Here is an 18,545-nt window from a genome sequence, read left to right as displayed (position 1 = left end):
AGCGACTGAGGTGGAGCTTAGCTGAGTAAAACCACCACCACACAACCCCAGGGAACGGCTGGAGCTGGGGATGTGATATCTGCCCCTGGTGCAGCAATAACCAGGCAGAAACGCAAGGTTTTTGCTTTCTCTCACAGTTGGATTTTTATTTGCAGGTCACCGATGGCGGCACCATCAAGCAGAAGATCTTCACCTTCGATGCCATGTTTTCCACCAATTTCTCACACATGGAGAATTACAGGAAGAGAGAGGATCTGGTCTATCAGTCCACGGTGCGGTAAGTTGTCCTGATGCTGGTACCCTGCTCTAATGTCACCTCCTTCAATGTGCCAGCTGCTTTTTAAAGCCTTTTTTTTAGAAATTTTACCCCAGTTTGGGGTGGTTGAGGGTATTAAGTCAATACTCATCCTCTTTGGCCTTCCATGGGGATTTGTTGGCCTTGGTTGCTGTAATCAAGGGGTTTTGCTAATGAGAATAATTGCATGCGCTGAGAAATCACCTCTATTTTTGCTGTGTTTGCTGCATTGCAATCGCTACAAATAAATTATCATATTTTAATGCACTGTCACCAAATATCCAGGGTCTGTCCCCACAGTCTGCCTGTCCCTGGGGGAAAAAGACAACATTGGTGGAGAGTTCCAGAGGTGGAAATGAGCAGAGAAAATCAGGGCTGGAAAAAAAATAATATATATATATAGCAGGCAGCATGAAAGCTCGTCTGCATTTCTTCCAAGTATGAAATCACTTGCAGGAGTGTCAGCTTTATTACTAATTACACACTTGCTTTATTGCTGGTGTTATAAAAACAAAACTGGAGCTTGAAAAAAGTGTCAGGGGGAGACTTAATTTAAGCCAAAAAGGCTGGGGCGAAGTATTTATTTTCACATTTTTTGTTTTTGTTTCCTTTTTAAATTAGAATTCGCTAATCGTATTTCAATGCTCGTTTTTCCCAGCGCCGGGTAATAAAGTTCCTGTGTATGATGGGGAAAATACAGTTGTTTCCTCAAGGCAACACAGTGCTTCGTGCCTGCAAACGTCCACAATATGGTTTGGAAAGGGCTTGACATGGCTCATCCCTTCAATGAGCATGCATGCACAGCTTTGTGCAAGAATTATATTCTTTCTAATTTTTTCAATTTGATTTTTTTTCCTGTGTTTTTGGTTTTTTTTCTGTTCATTTGGAACTGTGTTTTGCCATAAGTAGGAGTAAGTGCACTAGATGGCTGCATGGGAATAAATGTGAATGTAGAGTGGAAAGTAAGCAGGAAAGAAGGGCTGGAGATGAGATGCTCAGAGGAGGCTCAGGAGATACTCAGAGGATGCTCAGGAGCTGCTCAAAGGATGCTCAGGAGATGCACAGGAGTTGCTCGGGGGGATGCTGAGGAAGTGCTCAGAGGATGCTCAGGAGGTTCAGAGGATGATGCTCTGAGGTTGCTCGGGGGGATGTTCAGGGGGTGCAAACAAGGTGCTAAAGATGCAAGGAGGTTGCTCAGGGGATGCGGAGGAGATGCTCAGGGATGCTCAGCAGGCTCGGAGGATGCTCAGGGTGGCTTAGAGGATGTCCAGGAGATGCTCAGAGCATGCTCAGGGGATGCTCCACTCCTCAAGTTTTGCTTCCCCACGTAGCACGGGCTGTGCTGAGCCGCTCAGTTGGTTGTTGTGCAAATTTCTGACATGACTAATTACTGTTGGAGGATGTTTCAGAGGCTTCGCTAATGGATTACATATTCCCAAATTCGACAACCTTGTTTTCCTGCTGTAAAACCAGCATTTCTGCCCAGCTCTGGATTTAACCACTGCTGTCCTGCAGGGCAGGGAGTTAAATCAGAGCAAAACACACGGAGCAAGACCCCGACCATGTGCATCCCATGAGCTGTCCCATGGGGGTGAGGATGTGCTGAAGTAGTCACCTGCTTCTGGCCACATCGCACCTAACAGCCTGCTGTCTTTTTGGCTCAGAAACCTCCTTTTTTTTTTTTTTTTTCCCTCTCTCTCTCTCTCTCCACATATTGTAGAACTAATAGAATTTGTGAGCAGAAAATTTTGCTGCCCTAGGACCGAGCACTTAAAAGCATCGGTAATTGTTGGTGCAGCGCTTGCGAATTGTCCGAATTACCATGCAGCCCAGGATGTTTGCACTGAAAGTATTTGCACTTGGTTGCTTTTTTCAGAGGAAAACAGCACCATGCCTCGTGCCCGGGGGGAAAGGAGCTGTTCCTCAGAGGGTATGAAAAGAGCCCATTTTCTGAATCATTGGCTTGATGCTTTTTGGGAGGGTCAATCCCTGCCTCTTTCTGCTTTAGTGGCTGCTTCAGCAGCCTGTGAAGTTGATTTTTGAGTGTGTTTAGTGGCATTTCAGTGGTTTTTGGTAGCCTCCATCTGACTCCCTTTGCAGAGGGGTTGGTACCACGCAGGGGTGAGAGCTGGAGGGGATTTGCAGGGCCTTATTGGAAGTTAAGAGGAAATCTCCCTGGGGGATAAACAAGCCTCCTATTTGGGGTCTCCCTGCTGATGGGGAAAGCAGGGACTCAGTGACGTTTCCCAGGAGCAAATAGCAAAAAAAAACATATGCAAAAACCCCAAAAAATCAGTTCAGGATTGAGAGAGGACACGTGTCTTAAGGCTGTGGCTCTGCCACCAGCGTGGCATCCCTGCTTACCTACCAGCAGGCATCTGCACGGCTTCCCAGCCTGGCTGCACGATGCAATGGGGCAGCCCTGGAGCTTTGTAGGGCTGGAGCCCTTCTCCCTTGGACCACAGCTGCAGAAACCTCAGCATGACCCAATCAGGACCGTTTTGCACCCAAATCCCCTTGCAACCTTGAAGGGCTCATCCACTGCAGCGAGAAGCAGACGCTGTGATGGGGCAGCCCAGCTGCAGCCTCTCCGTCTCAGCAGAGCCCAAAATCACCCCGACCACTTCTCCCTTTCCTCTTCCCCGCTAACAAAGCGCGCCTGCGTGGGTAATTAGAGGCTGCAACAGATGGCGGAGGCTTAGTTGAGAGCGACGCGTCCATTAAAAGGCGCTGCCAAGCGACTGCTCGCGTCGGCGGGGCTTGTTTGTGCTAGCAGGGCTTTCGCACGGCGAGGAGGTGTGGGAAGCCAGCCAGGGGCTTTCGGCAAGGAGCCACCGAATTTTGCTTGCCGCTGTGTTTCCCCCTTAGCTGGGGAAGCCCCGCAAGGTGCACACCTGAGTGCTGCGGGAAATCCTTTTTTAGGGATATGAAATTTTTTTTTTTCCTTTTTTTTTTTTTTTTTTGGAAAGCTGGGGGCAGCCAGATGATGTTTTGGCATGGCTATGGCTCTGGGAGGATGCTTGGTGGCTACATCCTAATTTCCGTGGCTGGGCAGCTCCTTTGCAGCCGGCTGGAGCATTTCCACCTCAACTCCATTCCCACATCTCTTCCTCTCCTGTGTTTTTTTTTAAAATACGTATAAAAATCTAGATACCTTATAGATCAAAGCATGCCCTGCACAGGAACACGTTTGCTCAGAGTTTGTGCTTTTGATACTTTTTATTCGCCGCTCTTTTCTACAGCTGGAAGGGGGGTCCGTAGGATCCGAGCCTTTAACGTCGGCGTTTCACGGGCGTTTAATGTCCGCAGTTCGCAGGTTTTTGCTCTCAGCGGTGCCTTTACCTCCTGTGTGCTTCTCCTTTCACGAATGCCATTACTTACCCTCCTGAGGAGCTGTCAGTGCCGGTAAACTCCAGCTGCTAAACCGCATTACACAGCTCACTCCTGAAGCCTTTGCAGTTATTAATAGTTTATTGATCCGCGGCTCATTGCTGCTGAAAAGCAACACCGTTAGCGGGATGCTCCCTCCTGCCGTGGATGGGGTCAGCCAGGGTGGAGGCTGGCAGTGAGTCCCCTCTCTCCTCCCCAGCCTGCCCGAGGTTCGCATTTCGGACAACGGCCCCTACGAGTGTCACGTGGGGATTTATGACCGAGCCACGCGGGAGAAAGTGGTCCTGGCATCTGGTAACATATTCCTCAACGTGATGGGTGAGTGCAGCTCTGCTGCTGCTGCGAGGGTGGTGGGGATGTGATGATGATGGCGAGGATCATAGAAACACAGAATCATTAAGGTTGGAAGCGACCTCCAAGATCATCTGGTCCAACCATCCCCCTACCACCGTATCACCCAGTAAATCACGTCCCTAAACACCACATCCAACCTTTCCTTGAACACCCCCAGAAACGGTGACTCCACCACCTCCCTGGGCAGCCCATTCCATGATGATGCTGTGATGGCGATGACGGTGTGGTGGTGATGACGATGTGGTGGTGGTGATGATAAGTGATTATGATGATGATAAGTGGTGGGCGAGTGAGCACCCAGCTGCCAGGTGAGGATGGAGGGGAACCATTGCAAGGTCTATGACCGCTCCTGAAACCATCACCGAGGCATTTTAGTGATGGAGCAAGGGGCGACCTCCAGCTGACAGCTTCCCAGTTTACAACCCCAGGGATTTTCAGGGGGCTGGGGGGTGATGTTGGGGCTGGGGGGGGCCCTGTGCTCACGCCCCAGCTCTGCATCCCTGACGCAGCTCCACCGACGTCCATCTCGGTGATCGCCGCCGACACGCCAGCGCCCTTCAGCCGCTACCAGGCGCAGAACTTCACCTTGGTGTGTGTGGTGTCTGGCGGCAAGCCCGCCCCGCTGGTGAGCCCATCATCTTTATTTTAAATATTTATCTTTTACATATATATATATAACAGATGTAATAAATCTGGAGGCAAAGCAGGGCACCTACCTGCCTGTTAGCCCCGTTGCATCCTTCTGCAGAGCCCTGGGTTCCAACCCCATGCGCTGCTGCCCAAGGGACAAGGGGCTGGCGTTGTCCCCGTGCGCTCACCGTCCCTTCTGTCCCCTCCTCAGGTGTACTTCAAGCGCGATGGGGAGCCCATCGAGGCCACCCCGCTGCCAGAGCCGCCGGCCGCAGCGGGGAGCTGGGCACCACGCAACCTCCTGCATCGTGACCTGGATGACACCAAGGTGCCCAAATCTCTGGCAGCGGCCGATGGGGATGCAGGGGGTGGGCGGCCCCCCAACACCGCCGAGCCCCCCCGGGGGCTGGCGGCCGAGCGGGGTCCCGCCACTGAAGCCATCCCCGAAACCGTGGTGAGCCGGGAGTTCCCGCGCTGGGTGCACGTGGCAGAGCCCATCTATTATTTCCGCCACACTCACGCGCCCGTGAGCGACGGCACGGTGGAGGCGCGGGCCACCCTCACCTGGACCCTCAACCCCCAAATCGACAACGAGGCGCTCTTCAGCTGCGAGGTGAAGCACCCAGCGCTCTCCATGCCCATGCAGTCTGAGGTGACGCTCGGTAAGGGCAGTGGCTGTGTTTGGAGGGGTCTCTTGGCTTTTTTTGGGGGGGCAAGCAGGGAGATTTATTGCAATTCTGCTTTTTTTTCTCTTTTTATTTTATTTTTTTCATTTACAGCCTTTTTTTTTGCACTGGGCATTTTTGCTTTTTGCATTTATTGCTTTCCTCCACTTAGTCAGTTTTGCATTTCTTGCATTTTATTTTTTTTTTTTTTTTGACTTTTTGCTTTTTTTACATTTCTTGCTTGCTAACTGGGAGCCCTCCCACCACCTCCTCACCTTCATTAAGGACCCCAGACTGCATGTAACCATTCAGAAATAGATTAAAACTCCTGCACTGGGCATCATCCTGCCCTGCACACAAGTCCAGGACTGGCTTCAGCCCCTGCAGCTCCAATACCTGAATGGCAAAGCTCACCCCACACTGGTCAGGATCAGTTCCTCACCCCTTAAGATGCCTCCAGCCTGTGTGTCCCATCACCTCGATCAACGCAGAGGTTTTGGGACTGACACAGCAGGTCTCCCATTAACCCCTTCATCATACATAAATAGTATGGTAAATATATATATGTGTCTATATCCCGAAATGAGCTGGCCACCCAAAAAAAAGGCAATACGGAGGTGATGCTGTGCAATACAGAGGGTGGGGACTGGCGGACTGGTCTCTGCCCAACACCAAAGTCATCAAGGTGAGCCCTGGCTTTAGGCACAGGTACAGCCATGAGCCCCTTCCCCAGCCCCAAGGCTGGCATGGGGAGAGGAGGGGGTTCCCCTCTTTGTAGGGCTGTGCTTGGCATTTCATGCCTTTGGAGCTTTGTGCCTGTATCCCCAAAACTGCCTCATCCTGGGGACACTTCCCTGAGGTGCCCACCTCCATGCCCCTTGCATTAAACCAGCCCACCCCTGTTTTGTCTGGGAACTACGTCCTTGGCCATCAATGCAGCCATCTAGCAAGCCTGCTGGCCCGGTCATTTGGCCAGCCTGCAGTCTGTCCATCCAGCATCCAGCCTTCAGCCTCCTCACACCCCCTGCCATTCAGCAAACCCTCGTTAACCCCAGCCGAGGGCTGACGCCCCTTTTCTCCCTGTCCCTTTTTTGTTGCAGTCGCTCCCAAGGGCCCGAAGATCACCATGACCCCAACGAGAGCCCGCGTTGGAGACACCGTTCGCATCTTGGTGCAGGGCTTCCAGGTCAGTGTCCCCACGTCCCCCATCCCCATGGGGTCACGGGGTCCCTGCATCCACACCAGAGCTTCGAGGGTGTGCAGTGGTCACCAAGCTGGGACAAGGGTGGCCTTGGCTCAAGGGTCACGGTCCCCACCCTGGTGTCCCCTGCGTGCAGAACGAAGTCTTCCCTGAGCCCCTCTTCACGTGGACCCGTGTGGGGAGCCGACTCCTGGACGGCAGCGCCGAACACGCTGGGAAGGAGCTGGTGCTGGAGCGGGTACCGGCCGAGCTCAACGGCTCCATGTACCGCTGCACCGCGCAGAACCCCCTGGGCTCCACCGACACCCACACCCGCCTCATCGTCTTCGGTATGGCACCACTGCATCACCGCCTCCCTGCATGCCCACACCCTCCCAGTCCCTCCTAACCCACCTCTCTGCTGCTTCTCTCCATTAGAAAACCCAAATATCCCCCGCGGAACAGAGGACTCCAACGGTGAGTGGTGGCCAGAGGAGGGGGAACCCAAAACCAAGAGGTGCTGGCCCCGTCCCACTTTGAAGCCGAATATCAATTTGTGGCTCTGTAAACTCTCCTTCCCTTTTCTCCCCATGCCTAGGTTCAGTTACCGGCCACCGCAGCTTCAGACTAGTTTTGGCGCTCACCCTAACAGTGATCCTGGAGCTAACGTGAAGCTTCACTCGCCTCTTCCTCCTCCTCTTCCTCTGTACGGCTCCACCCGGCATTTACACCTCTGTCAATCGGTTATCTCTCTCTCTCTCCTATGTTATTTACAGTCTCGGTCTCTTTCTGTCTGTGTCTTGGCTTTCTCAGACAATTTAATTAAAAGGAAAAAAAAAGAAAATCTGCCCTGGTAGAAGGCTGCACTGAATGTTTTGCCTCCTGTAGGGTAGAGGCTGGGAACTTGGTGAGTGTCCAGGGACTGCCTGGGGTACCCAGAACCTTACCTTGGGGCACCCAGGACCTCACCTTGGGGTGCCCAGGACCACCTTGGGGCTCCCAGGACCTTTCCTTGGGGCTCCCAGGACCTTGCGTTGGGGTACCCAGGACCACCTTGGGGTACCCAGGGACTGTGCAAGGTCTGATCGGTGGGGGGAACACACAAAGCTTTCTGGTGCAACAAATGCAAGGGCCCAATTTCCCTTGGAAAAGCAGCAGGGAACATCTCTCTCCTGCATTTATACCATCCCCAGTGCACAGCCTGGCTGGCAGAAAGGAGGGTCCTGAGCCTACTGCATTACTGACACACTGAGCTGCTCCAGGTCTCAGCTTCAGGGTGAGTCCCAAAAAGCCAGCCCCGTGCTCCGCACCACCCTCCCAACACCAAACCAGCACCACGCAGGCGTTCGCTGCCCTGCGTTTTCCTCTGGGAACCATTAATCCTAGAGGATTAGCCAGCAGCCATGCGGTGCTTCAGCTTTCCAAAGCCCTGTACTAGTGCTAAGCATTATTACTATTATTACTATTATGATTAATTATTATTAAGCAGATTCACTTCCTACCACTCACTGTTGCCAGCGATTTCCAAACCTCCAAGGAGCTGAATAAACACACAGCGGCTCAGGAGTTTCTTCCGATGCGCAAAATCACCCGGCATTGTAATTTGGGCTGGAAGCAACACAGGGACAGGCTCGCTCCAGAGCCCCCGGCTGGCTGGGATTTAGAAGGATTAGTGACTCCACTTCCATCCTGAAGCAAGGGGATCCGAGCATCCGAATCCTTTCGGGTGAGGAGGGGTGCTGGCTGCCTTGATCCCCAGCTCTCCAAAACGGCTGTCCCACTGTGACACAGGACACAGCCCCAAAGGCTTCTGCTGCTCCAAACATGTCCTCTTCCTAGGTGAGATGGGAGCCTTTATATTTTTGGGAAATCTACATTATTATTTGCTTTCAGTCCCGCACGGTGGACCAGGCAGCAGAGCCCCAGCGGAGCGGATGTTCCTCACCAGGCCGGAGATGCACCAACCCCATTTGTGCTCCAGGGCCCGCATCCAAAAGTGATTAAACACCCATTATGCCTGCTCTCCATGAAAACGGGGATTTACAGACACCCAAACCTCTGTTTAAATGCAAATGTGGCATTTTAGCTTGGAACCATGGACACGATGAGCATTAGGGAGGCATCACGCCCTCCACAGCACCATCTCGGGAGTAATGTGACCTCTGGGAAAGGATGAACTGGGGGGCTCGGCATCCCGCATCCCAAATCCACCCCTCCATCTGGGACTCTGCTCTTCCCCTGGTGATGCTGGCACAACTGTGGCAGAATATCTAGCACCATGCAGAAAAGGATGGAGGTTTGGACCCTCTCATCACCAGGACAGCCCAAGCGATGACCGGGGATGCACATGAGCCTCTCATTTGGGGCAGAGGTGCCGCCTGCTTTCCCGATACCCCACCGAGCACAGGAGCAGCTCTCTCTTGGTCCAGACTCAACGACAGATGAGCAAAGGTGATGGACACGGAGTGGTGTCACCCCGCCAGAGAACCCCCCCGTGCCACGTGGACACACAGCCTGGACCCTGCTGTCACCTCCTGCCCCCACGATCCTTCACCTGCTGCCTTCCTTTGGGGAATTACGGAGACAATCAATTAAATCCCTGTCCTGTCCCACCCCCCTCGCCCCCCACCACACCCCCAGTTCTGTGAGGACCTGGCAGTGAATAATGCAGGAGGCTGCAGGGATATGGAGCTGCTCTGCTTGGTTCATTATTGATGAGAGATGACAGATCCTCCGCTGACAATCTGCCTAAGAGATATGATTAGCCTGTAAAAAATTAATCGCACTTCTTAGGGATGACGCGAGCTGAAAACCCCAAGGAACGGCGTTATCGATGTTCCCTAATTTCAGGGGACTTTGAAAAGGTTTTAGCAAAATTTGGAGGCAGCAATTACATTCAATTAGAATCACAAGTGCCAAGACATCACCGCCGCTCACAGTGACCGTGTCCCCTGCTCCAGTGCAATCCCTGCACAGTGCTCGGCCTTTCCAAGCCCCATAAAAACCCTCTGGCGGTCAGAAAAAAAATCCACAGCCTTCCCAACACCCCTCCATGCCCAAGGCTGGGCTTTTGGCAGTGCAGCCCTACATCTCAAGGGTGTGCATCCAACCCTGGGAAGCCCCCAACCTTTGGGGATATTGGATGGGGACACAAGGGCAGGGATACACAGACTCGCCAGGGACTGGAAATACTGGAGGGAGCGGCAGCGGGCTTTGCTTGGTGCTTCCCCTGCCTCCATCCCATCATTACCAGGCCCCGTTACTTGCCTGGGTTCACAGGGCTGCTGACAAACGCATGCATAATTCATACAGCCCCGCACAAGAAGCCCTCTATGCAGAGCTCGGTGCTGATTAAAAACCACGGCAGCAAAAGATGAAAAGCCCCCAGGGACACGGAGCATACAGGTGGCCAGACCCTGCACAGTGCATGCTGCCAATTAGCCGAGCCCCCAGATGTCTGCCCAGCCTCACGCCACACGCCACCCTGACCCCAGCAGCTTTAGGTTTTGGGTCCCTGAAGCAATTTGGCACAAGATGGAGTGGGGCCGTTGGGTGTTTTTTGGCAGGTCGTGCTTTGGCCCTGGGCTAGAGCTTGAGGTGCAGGTGGGATGCATCAATGCTAGCACCCGCTCTGCACCAAGGTGTGGCTCTTTATCCAAATATCCTCGTTCCCCTGACCTTGTCTTTGCTGCCTTTCCCAGCACAAGGTGATACCTTCCCAAATGCACCCCCACCCCAAAAGGGGGTGCCAATGTCTGGGATGCACACAGGAGCCCCCACCTGCCAAGCCAGCACCCAGCACCCCTTCCTGGGATCTGGTCCAGCAGCACCTCTCTGGTTTGCTTCCACCCTCTTCCTACAAATATTGTGCTGTTTGTCATGGGGTCCTCCACTGGCTGCACACAAAGACACAACAGCCCCCAAATCAAACCCCACACAAAGGCGAGCAGTGCTGCAAACCGCTGCCAGCTTATGAGCAACGAAACCCAGGTGCCAGCAAGCATGAGATCCCAGCAGAGCCTGCTTCCCTCTTTCTCACGTAAGAGACTGACACTATTATACCCTGTGCCCACACCTCACATGGGAAGTTGTTTTAGCATCACCAGGGCTTGTTTCTCCAGCAAATCCCATCGGGTCAGGACCAAGCCAGCAGGGAGTGAAGCCCTGCGTACAAGCAGAAGAACAGCAGCAGCCACATTTTGGCTGTTTGGTGGGTTTTGTTTGGTTGGCTGTTGTTTTTTTTGTTTGTTTGTTTTGTTTTGTGTTTTTTTTTGGGGGGGAGGTTGTTTTTTGTTTGTTTGTTTTGCATTCAGAAGAGCTCGTGGTCTCCTCTCCCTCTCATTCCCCAGCTCAGCCTCTGGGCTGCGCAGCCCTCGCAGGGCCTTGTTCCTTTGCACATCTCTCAGCATGCAGAACCGCTCCCCTGGGGGAAAGGAAATTAATTTTTTCCCTTTGAATTCAGCCTGCTCAGCAGAGGCTGCTGTAGGATGCCATTCCCAGGACGGCCCCAAGCCCCCTCCTTTTCTCCCCTTCCCTCCACCCCCGCCATGGTACAGGCGTGGGCACCTGGGGACGTCAAGCAAGCGTAATTCCCCAAAATCTTCAGAATTCAGATGGAAACTGGTCACATTCCTGATTTCTTGTCAGGGGGAGAAGGAAGCAGACCTGACATTGGCTGGCATCCTCCGTACCTCAGTTTCCACCACCACCACTGCCATCCCCATGTGCATCGCGAGGAGCCCCAACACGGTGATGTTCATCATCACTTCAAAGTGATGGCTCCCACCTCTCCAATTCCTTCCCCTCCCGATTTTTTTCCCTCGTTCCAATGATTTTGTTTGTTTTCCGGGGTTCATCCTCCTTCCCCACCCCCACCCCCCAGCCTGCAGTTTCACTCCTGCCTCCACTGCAGCTTCATTTGCAGGAGTTTCCCCTTCCCCAAGCCCACAGCTCCTCTCCCGATGGCTCCGCGTTCACCCGCTGCTTCCAGGCTCACCACGCACAGAGCTCGGTGCCTTTAGGGACACTTCCCATCACCCTTCGTTAGCGAGCATGCTGCACGCAAAGCCTGCCAAATTAGTCACTCAGTGGCGCAAAGCAGCTGCTCGGTGTCAGACCAAAGGTCTGCCTGGCACCGGGCTGCTTTCTCCCTCCCTTCCCTGTGCTCAGGTTCCTCCTGGTTTCACCCATCCAGGGGGGTAAGCAGGGAAGAACCTGGACCAAGCAAAGGGTTTTCCCCTTCCAATTCCTGGCAAGTATCAAATAGCAAAAACCAACAGAGCAGGGTGGTGTCCCCGGGCTGCTCAGAGGAGTTACCTTCCCTCTCGTCGCCTTTGTGCTTCCGCAAGCTTCTCTCTGAGCCTCTCTGTTTGCCAGGCTAATAAAGCCAGCTCTGTGTCACCAGCTCCCTGCTGGCTGCGCTCGAGCCCAGCCCAGCCCACCTTACTCAAACATATAAAGCTTACATGCCAGCTCCTGCCAGCCAGCCCGCTCAAAGTCACCTTGCCCCAAACTCCCGGCTGAGCCTGTTCCTGCTCTGCTGGGGGCTCGGCAATCATTAATCGGATTCTCTGCATTCCCCAGCGCCTGCCCTGGTATGGAAAAATGAGCCAGCGGGTAACCGTGCCCTGGCAGTCCGACATGCAGCTGGTCGGCAAGCTGGTCCTCTCCGCCGCCGCACTGCTCCTGCTGACTTTGGCGTACAGGTTTTACAAATCCCGCTCGGCCCCCAGCGGCCCCGGAGGCAGCACCTTGGCAGCCGACGCTTGCGGAGAGACGGAGAGAAGGGAAAACACTGCCCAAGATGGGGAGGTGGTGGCAAGTCTGCGGCGCAGGCAGGTTTTCGGTGGTGGGGCTTGGCAAGGTGGTGGCAATGCCCGAGTGAGTGCCTTGGAGCCGCGGCAAGTGCTGGCCCGAAGAGATCGATGTCTGCCAGTGGGCAAGGAGGAGGACAGAGGGGAGCCGGGAGGCAGTGGGGACCTGGCCGAAATGCTGAGTGGGGAGGAGGGCAGCGGGCATGGACACGGCGTGATCAGCCCATGCACCGGGCTTTCCACCCAGATGGGGGATGGTGGAGGTGCCCAAAGCACCGAGCAGGATTTGGCCATCGGGGGCATGAGCCAGGAAGGGGGCAGGGGGGTGATCCAGACCCACAGTGTCACCTCAGACCTGGGGCTAATGATAACAGCGAGCAACAAGAGGTCGGACACCTCCTACTCTTTCTCCTCACTTGCGAAGATCCAGGTGGAAGAGAACTACATCACCAAGAGGAATGCGAAGGATGGGGCCAGACAGCTGGCCCCTGGCCTCAAAGGGAAAGTGTATGACTACTACATCCAGTCCATCTCCCAAACGGTGTCAAAGAAAAGGTCTCTTCCCTATGCCCCTCTGGAAGAAACCCTGAGCTGCAACTCAGAGTATGTCAATGAAGAGCTGCAGAACTTGGAGCAGGCCAACAAGGAGCAGCAAAGCTTGGAGAAGGTCAACGAGGAGCTGCAAAGCTTGGGGAAGGTCAACGAGGAGCTGCAGAGCTTGGAGAAGGTCACTGAGGAGCTGCAGAGCTTGGAGCACATCAGTGAGGAGCTGCAGAGCCCTGTCATCCCAGAACCTGAGACCAAGAGCCAGCAACCAACCGTGGCAATGCAGGACCCCATCACTTCTCCCATAGTCCCATCACCTGTGGGGAGCTTGGAGGTTGCCACCAAGCCCCCAGCTCCCACTCGCAGCTTCAGCCGCAAGAACAGCGTCATCCAGATTGCTGAGAACCCCCAGCTCCAGCTTCCCATGGAGGGCTTTGGTGCACCACTGCCAGCCAACACACCACCAGCAAGCCCCCGGCTGGAGCTGGTGGCTGGAGCCAACTTCTTCCAAATGTCACCCCCTGCCCCGGACACCCTCCTGGATCTGGGGAACTGCTACGACGTCCTCTGCATGGCTAAGGCGGCGAAGCTCAGCCACCTCCAGGAGGCCGCCTACAAGGTCATGAGCGACAACTACCTGCAGGTGCTGAGGACGCCCTCCATCTACGGCCGCCTCAACGCCAGGGAACGGGAGCTCATCCTCCAGCGGAGGATGAAGGGGAAGATGTGTGTCACCGTGGCAGACATCAGCACGCAGGACCCTGACCTCCACGCCAGCCGGCTCTGCTACTACGATGACGAAGGGGACCGCTGGTACCACCTCTGCCACATGCCACCGGAGGCGGTCTCCCAGGGGTGTGCCATGTGTAGCATGTTCAACTACCTCTTCGTGGTGGCTGGCTGTGAGGGCTCGGGCCGTGCACAGAGACCTTCCAAACGTGTCTTCTGCTACGACCCCTTGACCAACATCTGGAGGGAGATCTGCTCCTTGAACCAAGCGCGGCCGCACTGCAAGCTGGTGGCCCTGGACGGCTGTCTCTATGCCATCGGTGGGGAGTGCCTCTACACAGTGGAGCGATACGACCCCCGCCAGGACCGCTGGACCTTCACCGCCCCCCTGCCCCATGACACCTTCGCCGTGGCCCACACGGCCACGGTGTGCGACGGGGAGATCTACGTGACGGGGGGCACCTTGCGCTACGTGCTGCTGCGCTATGCTGCCTGCAGGGACAGCTGGATCGTCAGCCCGGCCGGCGGCAGCAAGGACAGGACAGCGGAGATGGTGAGCACCAAGGGCTTCATCTACCGCTTCGACCTCAACCGCAGCATGGGCATCGGCGTCTACCGCTGCGGTGCCAAGGCCAAGCTGTGGTACGAGTGTGCCACCTACCCCATGCCCTACCCGTCCTGCTTCCAGTGCGCTGTGGTCGGCGGCTTGGTCCACTGCATCGGCCGGCGTTTCCATCTCCGGTTCTTGGCCGACCACATCTCACCACGCTTCGGGACCAAGGAGCTGCAGCCCTTCCCCTCGCCCCGTGGCAGCCTCCTCCCTGCTGTCCTGGTGCTGCCACAGGGAGGGATGGAGCAGGTGCAGGTTTGAAGCATCCATGCTGAGGTCTCGTGCAGCTTGGACCTGATGGGATGGTGAAAGCCAGGTAGCAGAAGCCACCAGCAAGCATTTACCTCCCGAGTGCTGTTGGTGCTGTTGGACCAACGCTATCAGGGCAACGTCACCCTCAGCCACCATGACAGCATCCTGCCAATCCCTGTAAGTGGGAAGGGAGAAGACAGATTGCACTTAGACACGAGCAAACCCAGCCTTGAGGACACAAGGAAGAGCAAAGCCGGAGCTGGGTGGACTCGTTTGTTTGCAGGTATTTAAACACAGGTGTGCTTCCTCTAATACAAACAAACCCGGGCTCACTGCAGGCTGTGTACTGCCCCGTAAGTAGCTGCTTTGCAGGCACCAGGTGTTTAACATTGACCCGGACACCGAATGCACAGTGGGGGTTTAGGGTGTAGAAATACAACAGAGAGGTTTGGTCCCCATTGGCATCAAGCTGTCATTGATCCTCACCCCAGGGCAGGAGGCTGGGGACCAAAGCATCCCCAGAAGGTATTTCCTACCCTTGCCTTGTTACCTATTACCTTATCCTCAGCCTGGAATAATATATAGATAGATATTTACATGCACACCATTTAAATAGACACTGTAGATTTATAGACAGCTGGTCTTAAATAAAATTAAAGCAAACATTTGGTAAAATTAACCACAGGCTACTGTTGTGCATTGTTTAGAACCTAATGGGAACAAAGAGGCCGGTGCATGTTTTACATTGCTAATTACTACACAAGCAACATCTCCAAGGAGGAACCCAAAAGCAAACCAGAGCCCTCGCTGCGAGCAGCCAGTTCAGCATCTGGGCCTCTCATCCCCTTTTCCTGGGGTTTTATCGACCTCACTCCAATTACACCCCAGTGTCCTGCCAAAAGCCCACTTTGGGTAATTGCATTTTATTCCCATAGCTGCTTGAGCCGTTAGAGAAATGGCTCATCATCCGTCACGTTCATCGCTCCGCACCACTGCTGCGTGCTCTCAGGCCCAGACGGACAAAAGCTGCTTCCAGACAGACAAACCGCTCCCATCCCCACATCCTTGATCAAGCACAAACTCCGTAATGCGTGTGAAGCACTTAAAGATGAGGGATGGTGCTGGGCTGGCCCGCGGGGGCTGCTTTTTATGCCCTGCTGCTGATTGCAGCTTAGGTTAATGTTCTTTCAGAGTGCATTTTCTGGGTGCGAACGAGGAAGCATTCTTAATTTGTTTGTTTTTTTTCTCCCAAGGATTGTTGCTGCCTCATTGCATTCCCTCCCTTTGCCATCGTGGTAATTAGGGCACAGGACTCGCCACGGTCATTCATGGGTTTTAAGGCCATGTATTCCGGAATAGTTTCAGACCTGGTACCAAAAGCCATTAATCCACAGCTCAAAGTCAACAACCCCACAGAATGCATTTCGTCTTTCCACACAGGCAAATGGCCTCAAAGGGCTTCCCACAATGGTCGGTGGCATCGATGGGGACATTCTCACCCATGTTAGGAGACCTTGGGAGGAAGCACAGCCATGCTAATTAACCCTACCTCTGCACTTTTTTCGTTAGCCCACACCATATAGCACAATTTTCTGGTAGTGGAGGGCCGATGATGCACCTCTCCCCTAAAATCTGTCATGGTCCTGGGGCCTATGGCACTTCCTCACCTCTGTGATCACCCTTGGGATCACTTCATATGCCCCATCAATGATGTGCTGGAGCTGTAGTAATCAGCATCCCAGCACCAATCTGCAGGAAGACTTGGGCTGGTAAGTTTGGGGAATGAAAAAAACTCTTAATTATTATTACTTAGCTCCTTGATATTTGGTTACCTCCATAACCCACACTCAGAGCTGCAAGCCCAACACATGCACACGCATGCTGTAATGCATTTCTCCTTCTTTCCCAGCAAAACCCGGGTACTGGCCATGTCACCAGAGCATCCTCTTTGCATCCCCTTTGCATCCCCATTTTCTGCACCACCATCCCCACTGCATCCCCTTGGGCATCCCAGCAGCAGCAGGCTTGGTACTGGGAAGGTTCAGTGGAATGGAGGCAGCAGGAGCTCTTCCAGCTGATGGCTTTTAAAAGCTCCAAAAAGCTTTGCTGGGACCCTGCCCTTCTCACACGTCTCACCCATGATTTAACTCCTTATTTCCAGGCTGCACAGCCCTGCACAGGTGAGCGTGCACACAGTGAATAAACACAGAACAGCTTTTTCTCATTCCCCAGCACGCCTGTGAGAGATTAATAACTCTGACCGTGGGGGCCAGGCTCTCCCCCCACTCCTGCACTCTCCAATATTAACACAATTCGCCTGGGGAGGCATTTTGGAGATTGAAGGCACCGAGGACGTCCCGTACTGGAGCAGTGCTTGTTCTGCAGGGAAGGGCAAAGCTGGTTTTGGGCACAAAGCACGCAGCGATCCTGTGCTTGAGGGCAAAATGAATTTTGGCTGAGGTTAGGGGAAAGCAGCACTGAAGAAAGGGAGAAAGGACAAATGCAAGGCGATACTCAAACCCAGATGACTTTTTCTTTCATTGCAGCTTGCAACATCAAGATGTTATTTATTTTTGCTAATCAGATTGGCAAAGCACCTTTTTCTTTTTTTTTTTTGGTTCACCCTTTCACAGGCACCAGCACCCATTGCTGTCCTCGTGTCCCCCAGACCAGCTCCCTTTACCTCCCAAAAGAAGAGCTGTTCCCTCCTAAGGCGGTGCAACTGTTAAAATGCACTGCTTTGCAACCAAATACAGCCCTTGCAATAAATTTGGTATTTTCTTCTAATCAGGAAGTTCCATTATCCACCCGTCGCATTTATTTAGGCAATTACATAGTTTAATGTACGTTGATTCAGATTCTTAATTTTTACATTTTTGATTATGGTAGAAAACAGTGAATGACGCATTTCTTATTTACCAGGAGCTCTTTTTCCCTTTGCAATGTGTCGGGCTGCATTCAAATGGAAATTGGAAGTCAATTAAAGAAGTGCAAAACTAGCATTTTAAAATCTTTTTTATTAGTTAAACACAGCTACCTTCAACGTGTCAGCTACATCAGAGGGGAAAAAAAGCAAAAAGTGAAGAAGTGAGCTTATCCAGACATGTTTTGCATTTAAAACCGGTGTAATACATGAAGGAAATATTAAGCATAGCAAGCTGCCAAATTAAGCATCTTGTTCACGACAAGCAGGAGCAAGCATGTGTCGGTACCTGAGGTTGTTCAGAGGAGCCAAGTGGGATTTGAGGGCAGAGGAAGGGAAAGAGGCATCCTGGTGCCTGTGGCGAGGTGGCACCTCTCAGCCCCCACCCATGGTTTCTTCTGCATTCTGGGGTGTTTCCTACATCATTTTGGGAGATCTGTGCTGCCATGGGGAGAGCCTCCTTGAGCCATACAGAGCTGGGAGGGTCCTGTCCTCTCCCAGCCGTGTTGGCCATGTTGAACCTCATCCCATGGCCTCTGCCCATCGACTCGTCCTGCCCAGGTCCCTCTGCAGGGCCTTCCTACCCTCTGGCACATCGACACATCCCCCCCAACTTGGTGTCATCTGCAGACTTACTGGGGGTGCACTCAATTCCCTCATCCAAGTCATCCATAGAGATATTTAAGAGCATGAACCCTAATATCGATCCCTGGGGAACTCCACTGGTGACCAGCTGGATTTCACTCCGTTCACCACCACTCTCTGGGCCCAGCAGTGTGCCTGTCCCAGCCATGGGCTGCCAGCTTCTCCAGGAGAATGCTGTGGGAAACTGCACTCAACAGCCTTCCCCTCATCCACCAGGGGGCTGAATACCCCAAGGATAAGTGGTCTGGCTAGTAAAGATACATGCAAAGAAGGCGTTAAGAACCTCAGCCTTTTCCTTATCCTCAGTAGTCATGTTCCCCCCTGCATCCAGTAAAGGATGGGGATTCTCCTTGGCCCTCCTCTTGCCATTAATATATTTATTAAAACATCTTTTGTTATCCTTGACCATAATAGTGACCAGGTTGAGCTTGTACTAGGCTTTGGCCTTCCTGATTTTTTCTCTGCATATGCTGGAAACACTGAGAACGCTACCATTTCATGGTTGCTCTGCCC

General features: G+C 53.4%; 2 protein-coding genes across 5 annotated transcripts in view; both read left to right on the top strand.

Moving 5' to 3' along the window:
- IGSF21 (immunoglobin superfamily member 21) overlaps positions 1 to 7,373 on the top strand; it is a 78,394-nt gene extending 71,021 nt beyond the window's left edge. For both annotated transcript variants that reach the window (XM_072026826.1, XM_038166788.2), the window contains exons 3-10: positions 156 to 277; positions 3,885 to 4,003; positions 4,549 to 4,664; positions 4,881 to 5,331; positions 6,435 to 6,520; positions 6,672 to 6,864; positions 6,953 to 6,991; positions 7,113 to 7,373. In XM_072026826.1, coding sequence (XP_071882927.1) covers positions 156 to 277; positions 3,885 to 4,003; positions 4,549 to 4,664; positions 4,881 to 5,331; positions 6,435 to 6,520; positions 6,672 to 6,864; positions 6,953 to 6,991; positions 7,113 to 7,186 — 1,200 coding nt within the window. In that variant the 3' untranslated portion in view covers positions 7,187 to 7,373. The remainder of the gene's footprint in view (positions 1 to 155; positions 278 to 3,884; positions 4,004 to 4,548; positions 4,665 to 4,880; positions 5,332 to 6,434; positions 6,521 to 6,671; positions 6,865 to 6,952; positions 6,992 to 7,112) is intronic.
- A 146-nt stretch (positions 7,374 to 7,519) lies between these two features.
- Positions 7,520 to 15,143, top strand: KLHDC7A (kelch domain containing 7A). 3 transcript variants are annotated; one of them, XM_072026825.1, is made up of 2 exons: positions 7,520 to 12,994; positions 13,055 to 15,143. In XM_072026825.1, exons 1-2 carry the CDS (start codon positions 12,119 to 12,121, stop codon positions 14,471 to 14,473), a joined length of 2,295 nt encoding a protein of 764 aa, XP_071882926.1. In that variant the 5' UTR covers positions 7,520 to 12,118; the 3' UTR covers positions 14,474 to 15,143. The 3 variants fall into 3 exon arrangements, with proteins under 3 accessions (XP_071882926.1, XP_071882925.1, XP_027298972.3); XM_072026824.1 differs by having other exon boundaries at positions 7,520 to 13,024; XM_027443171.3 differs by having other exon boundaries at positions 7,520 to 15,143.
- The last annotated feature ends 3,402 nt before the right edge of the window (positions 15,144 to 18,545 follow it).

This window comes from Anas platyrhynchos, chromosome 22, assembly GCF_047663525.1.
Source record: "Anas platyrhynchos isolate ZD024472 breed Pekin duck chromosome 22, IASCAAS_PekinDuck_T2T, whole genome shotgun sequence".
Taxonomy (NCBI): Eukaryota; Metazoa; Chordata; class Aves; order Anseriformes; family Anatidae; genus Anas; species Anas platyrhynchos.
This window is presented reverse-complemented; position numbering and strand designations above follow the sequence as displayed.

Excerpts from the sequence above, each read along its gene's own strand:
- KLHDC7A (XM_027443171.3), top strand. The coding sequence starts at position 12,119 with ATGAGCCAGCGGGTAACCGTGCCCTGGCAGTCCGACATGCAGCTGGTC.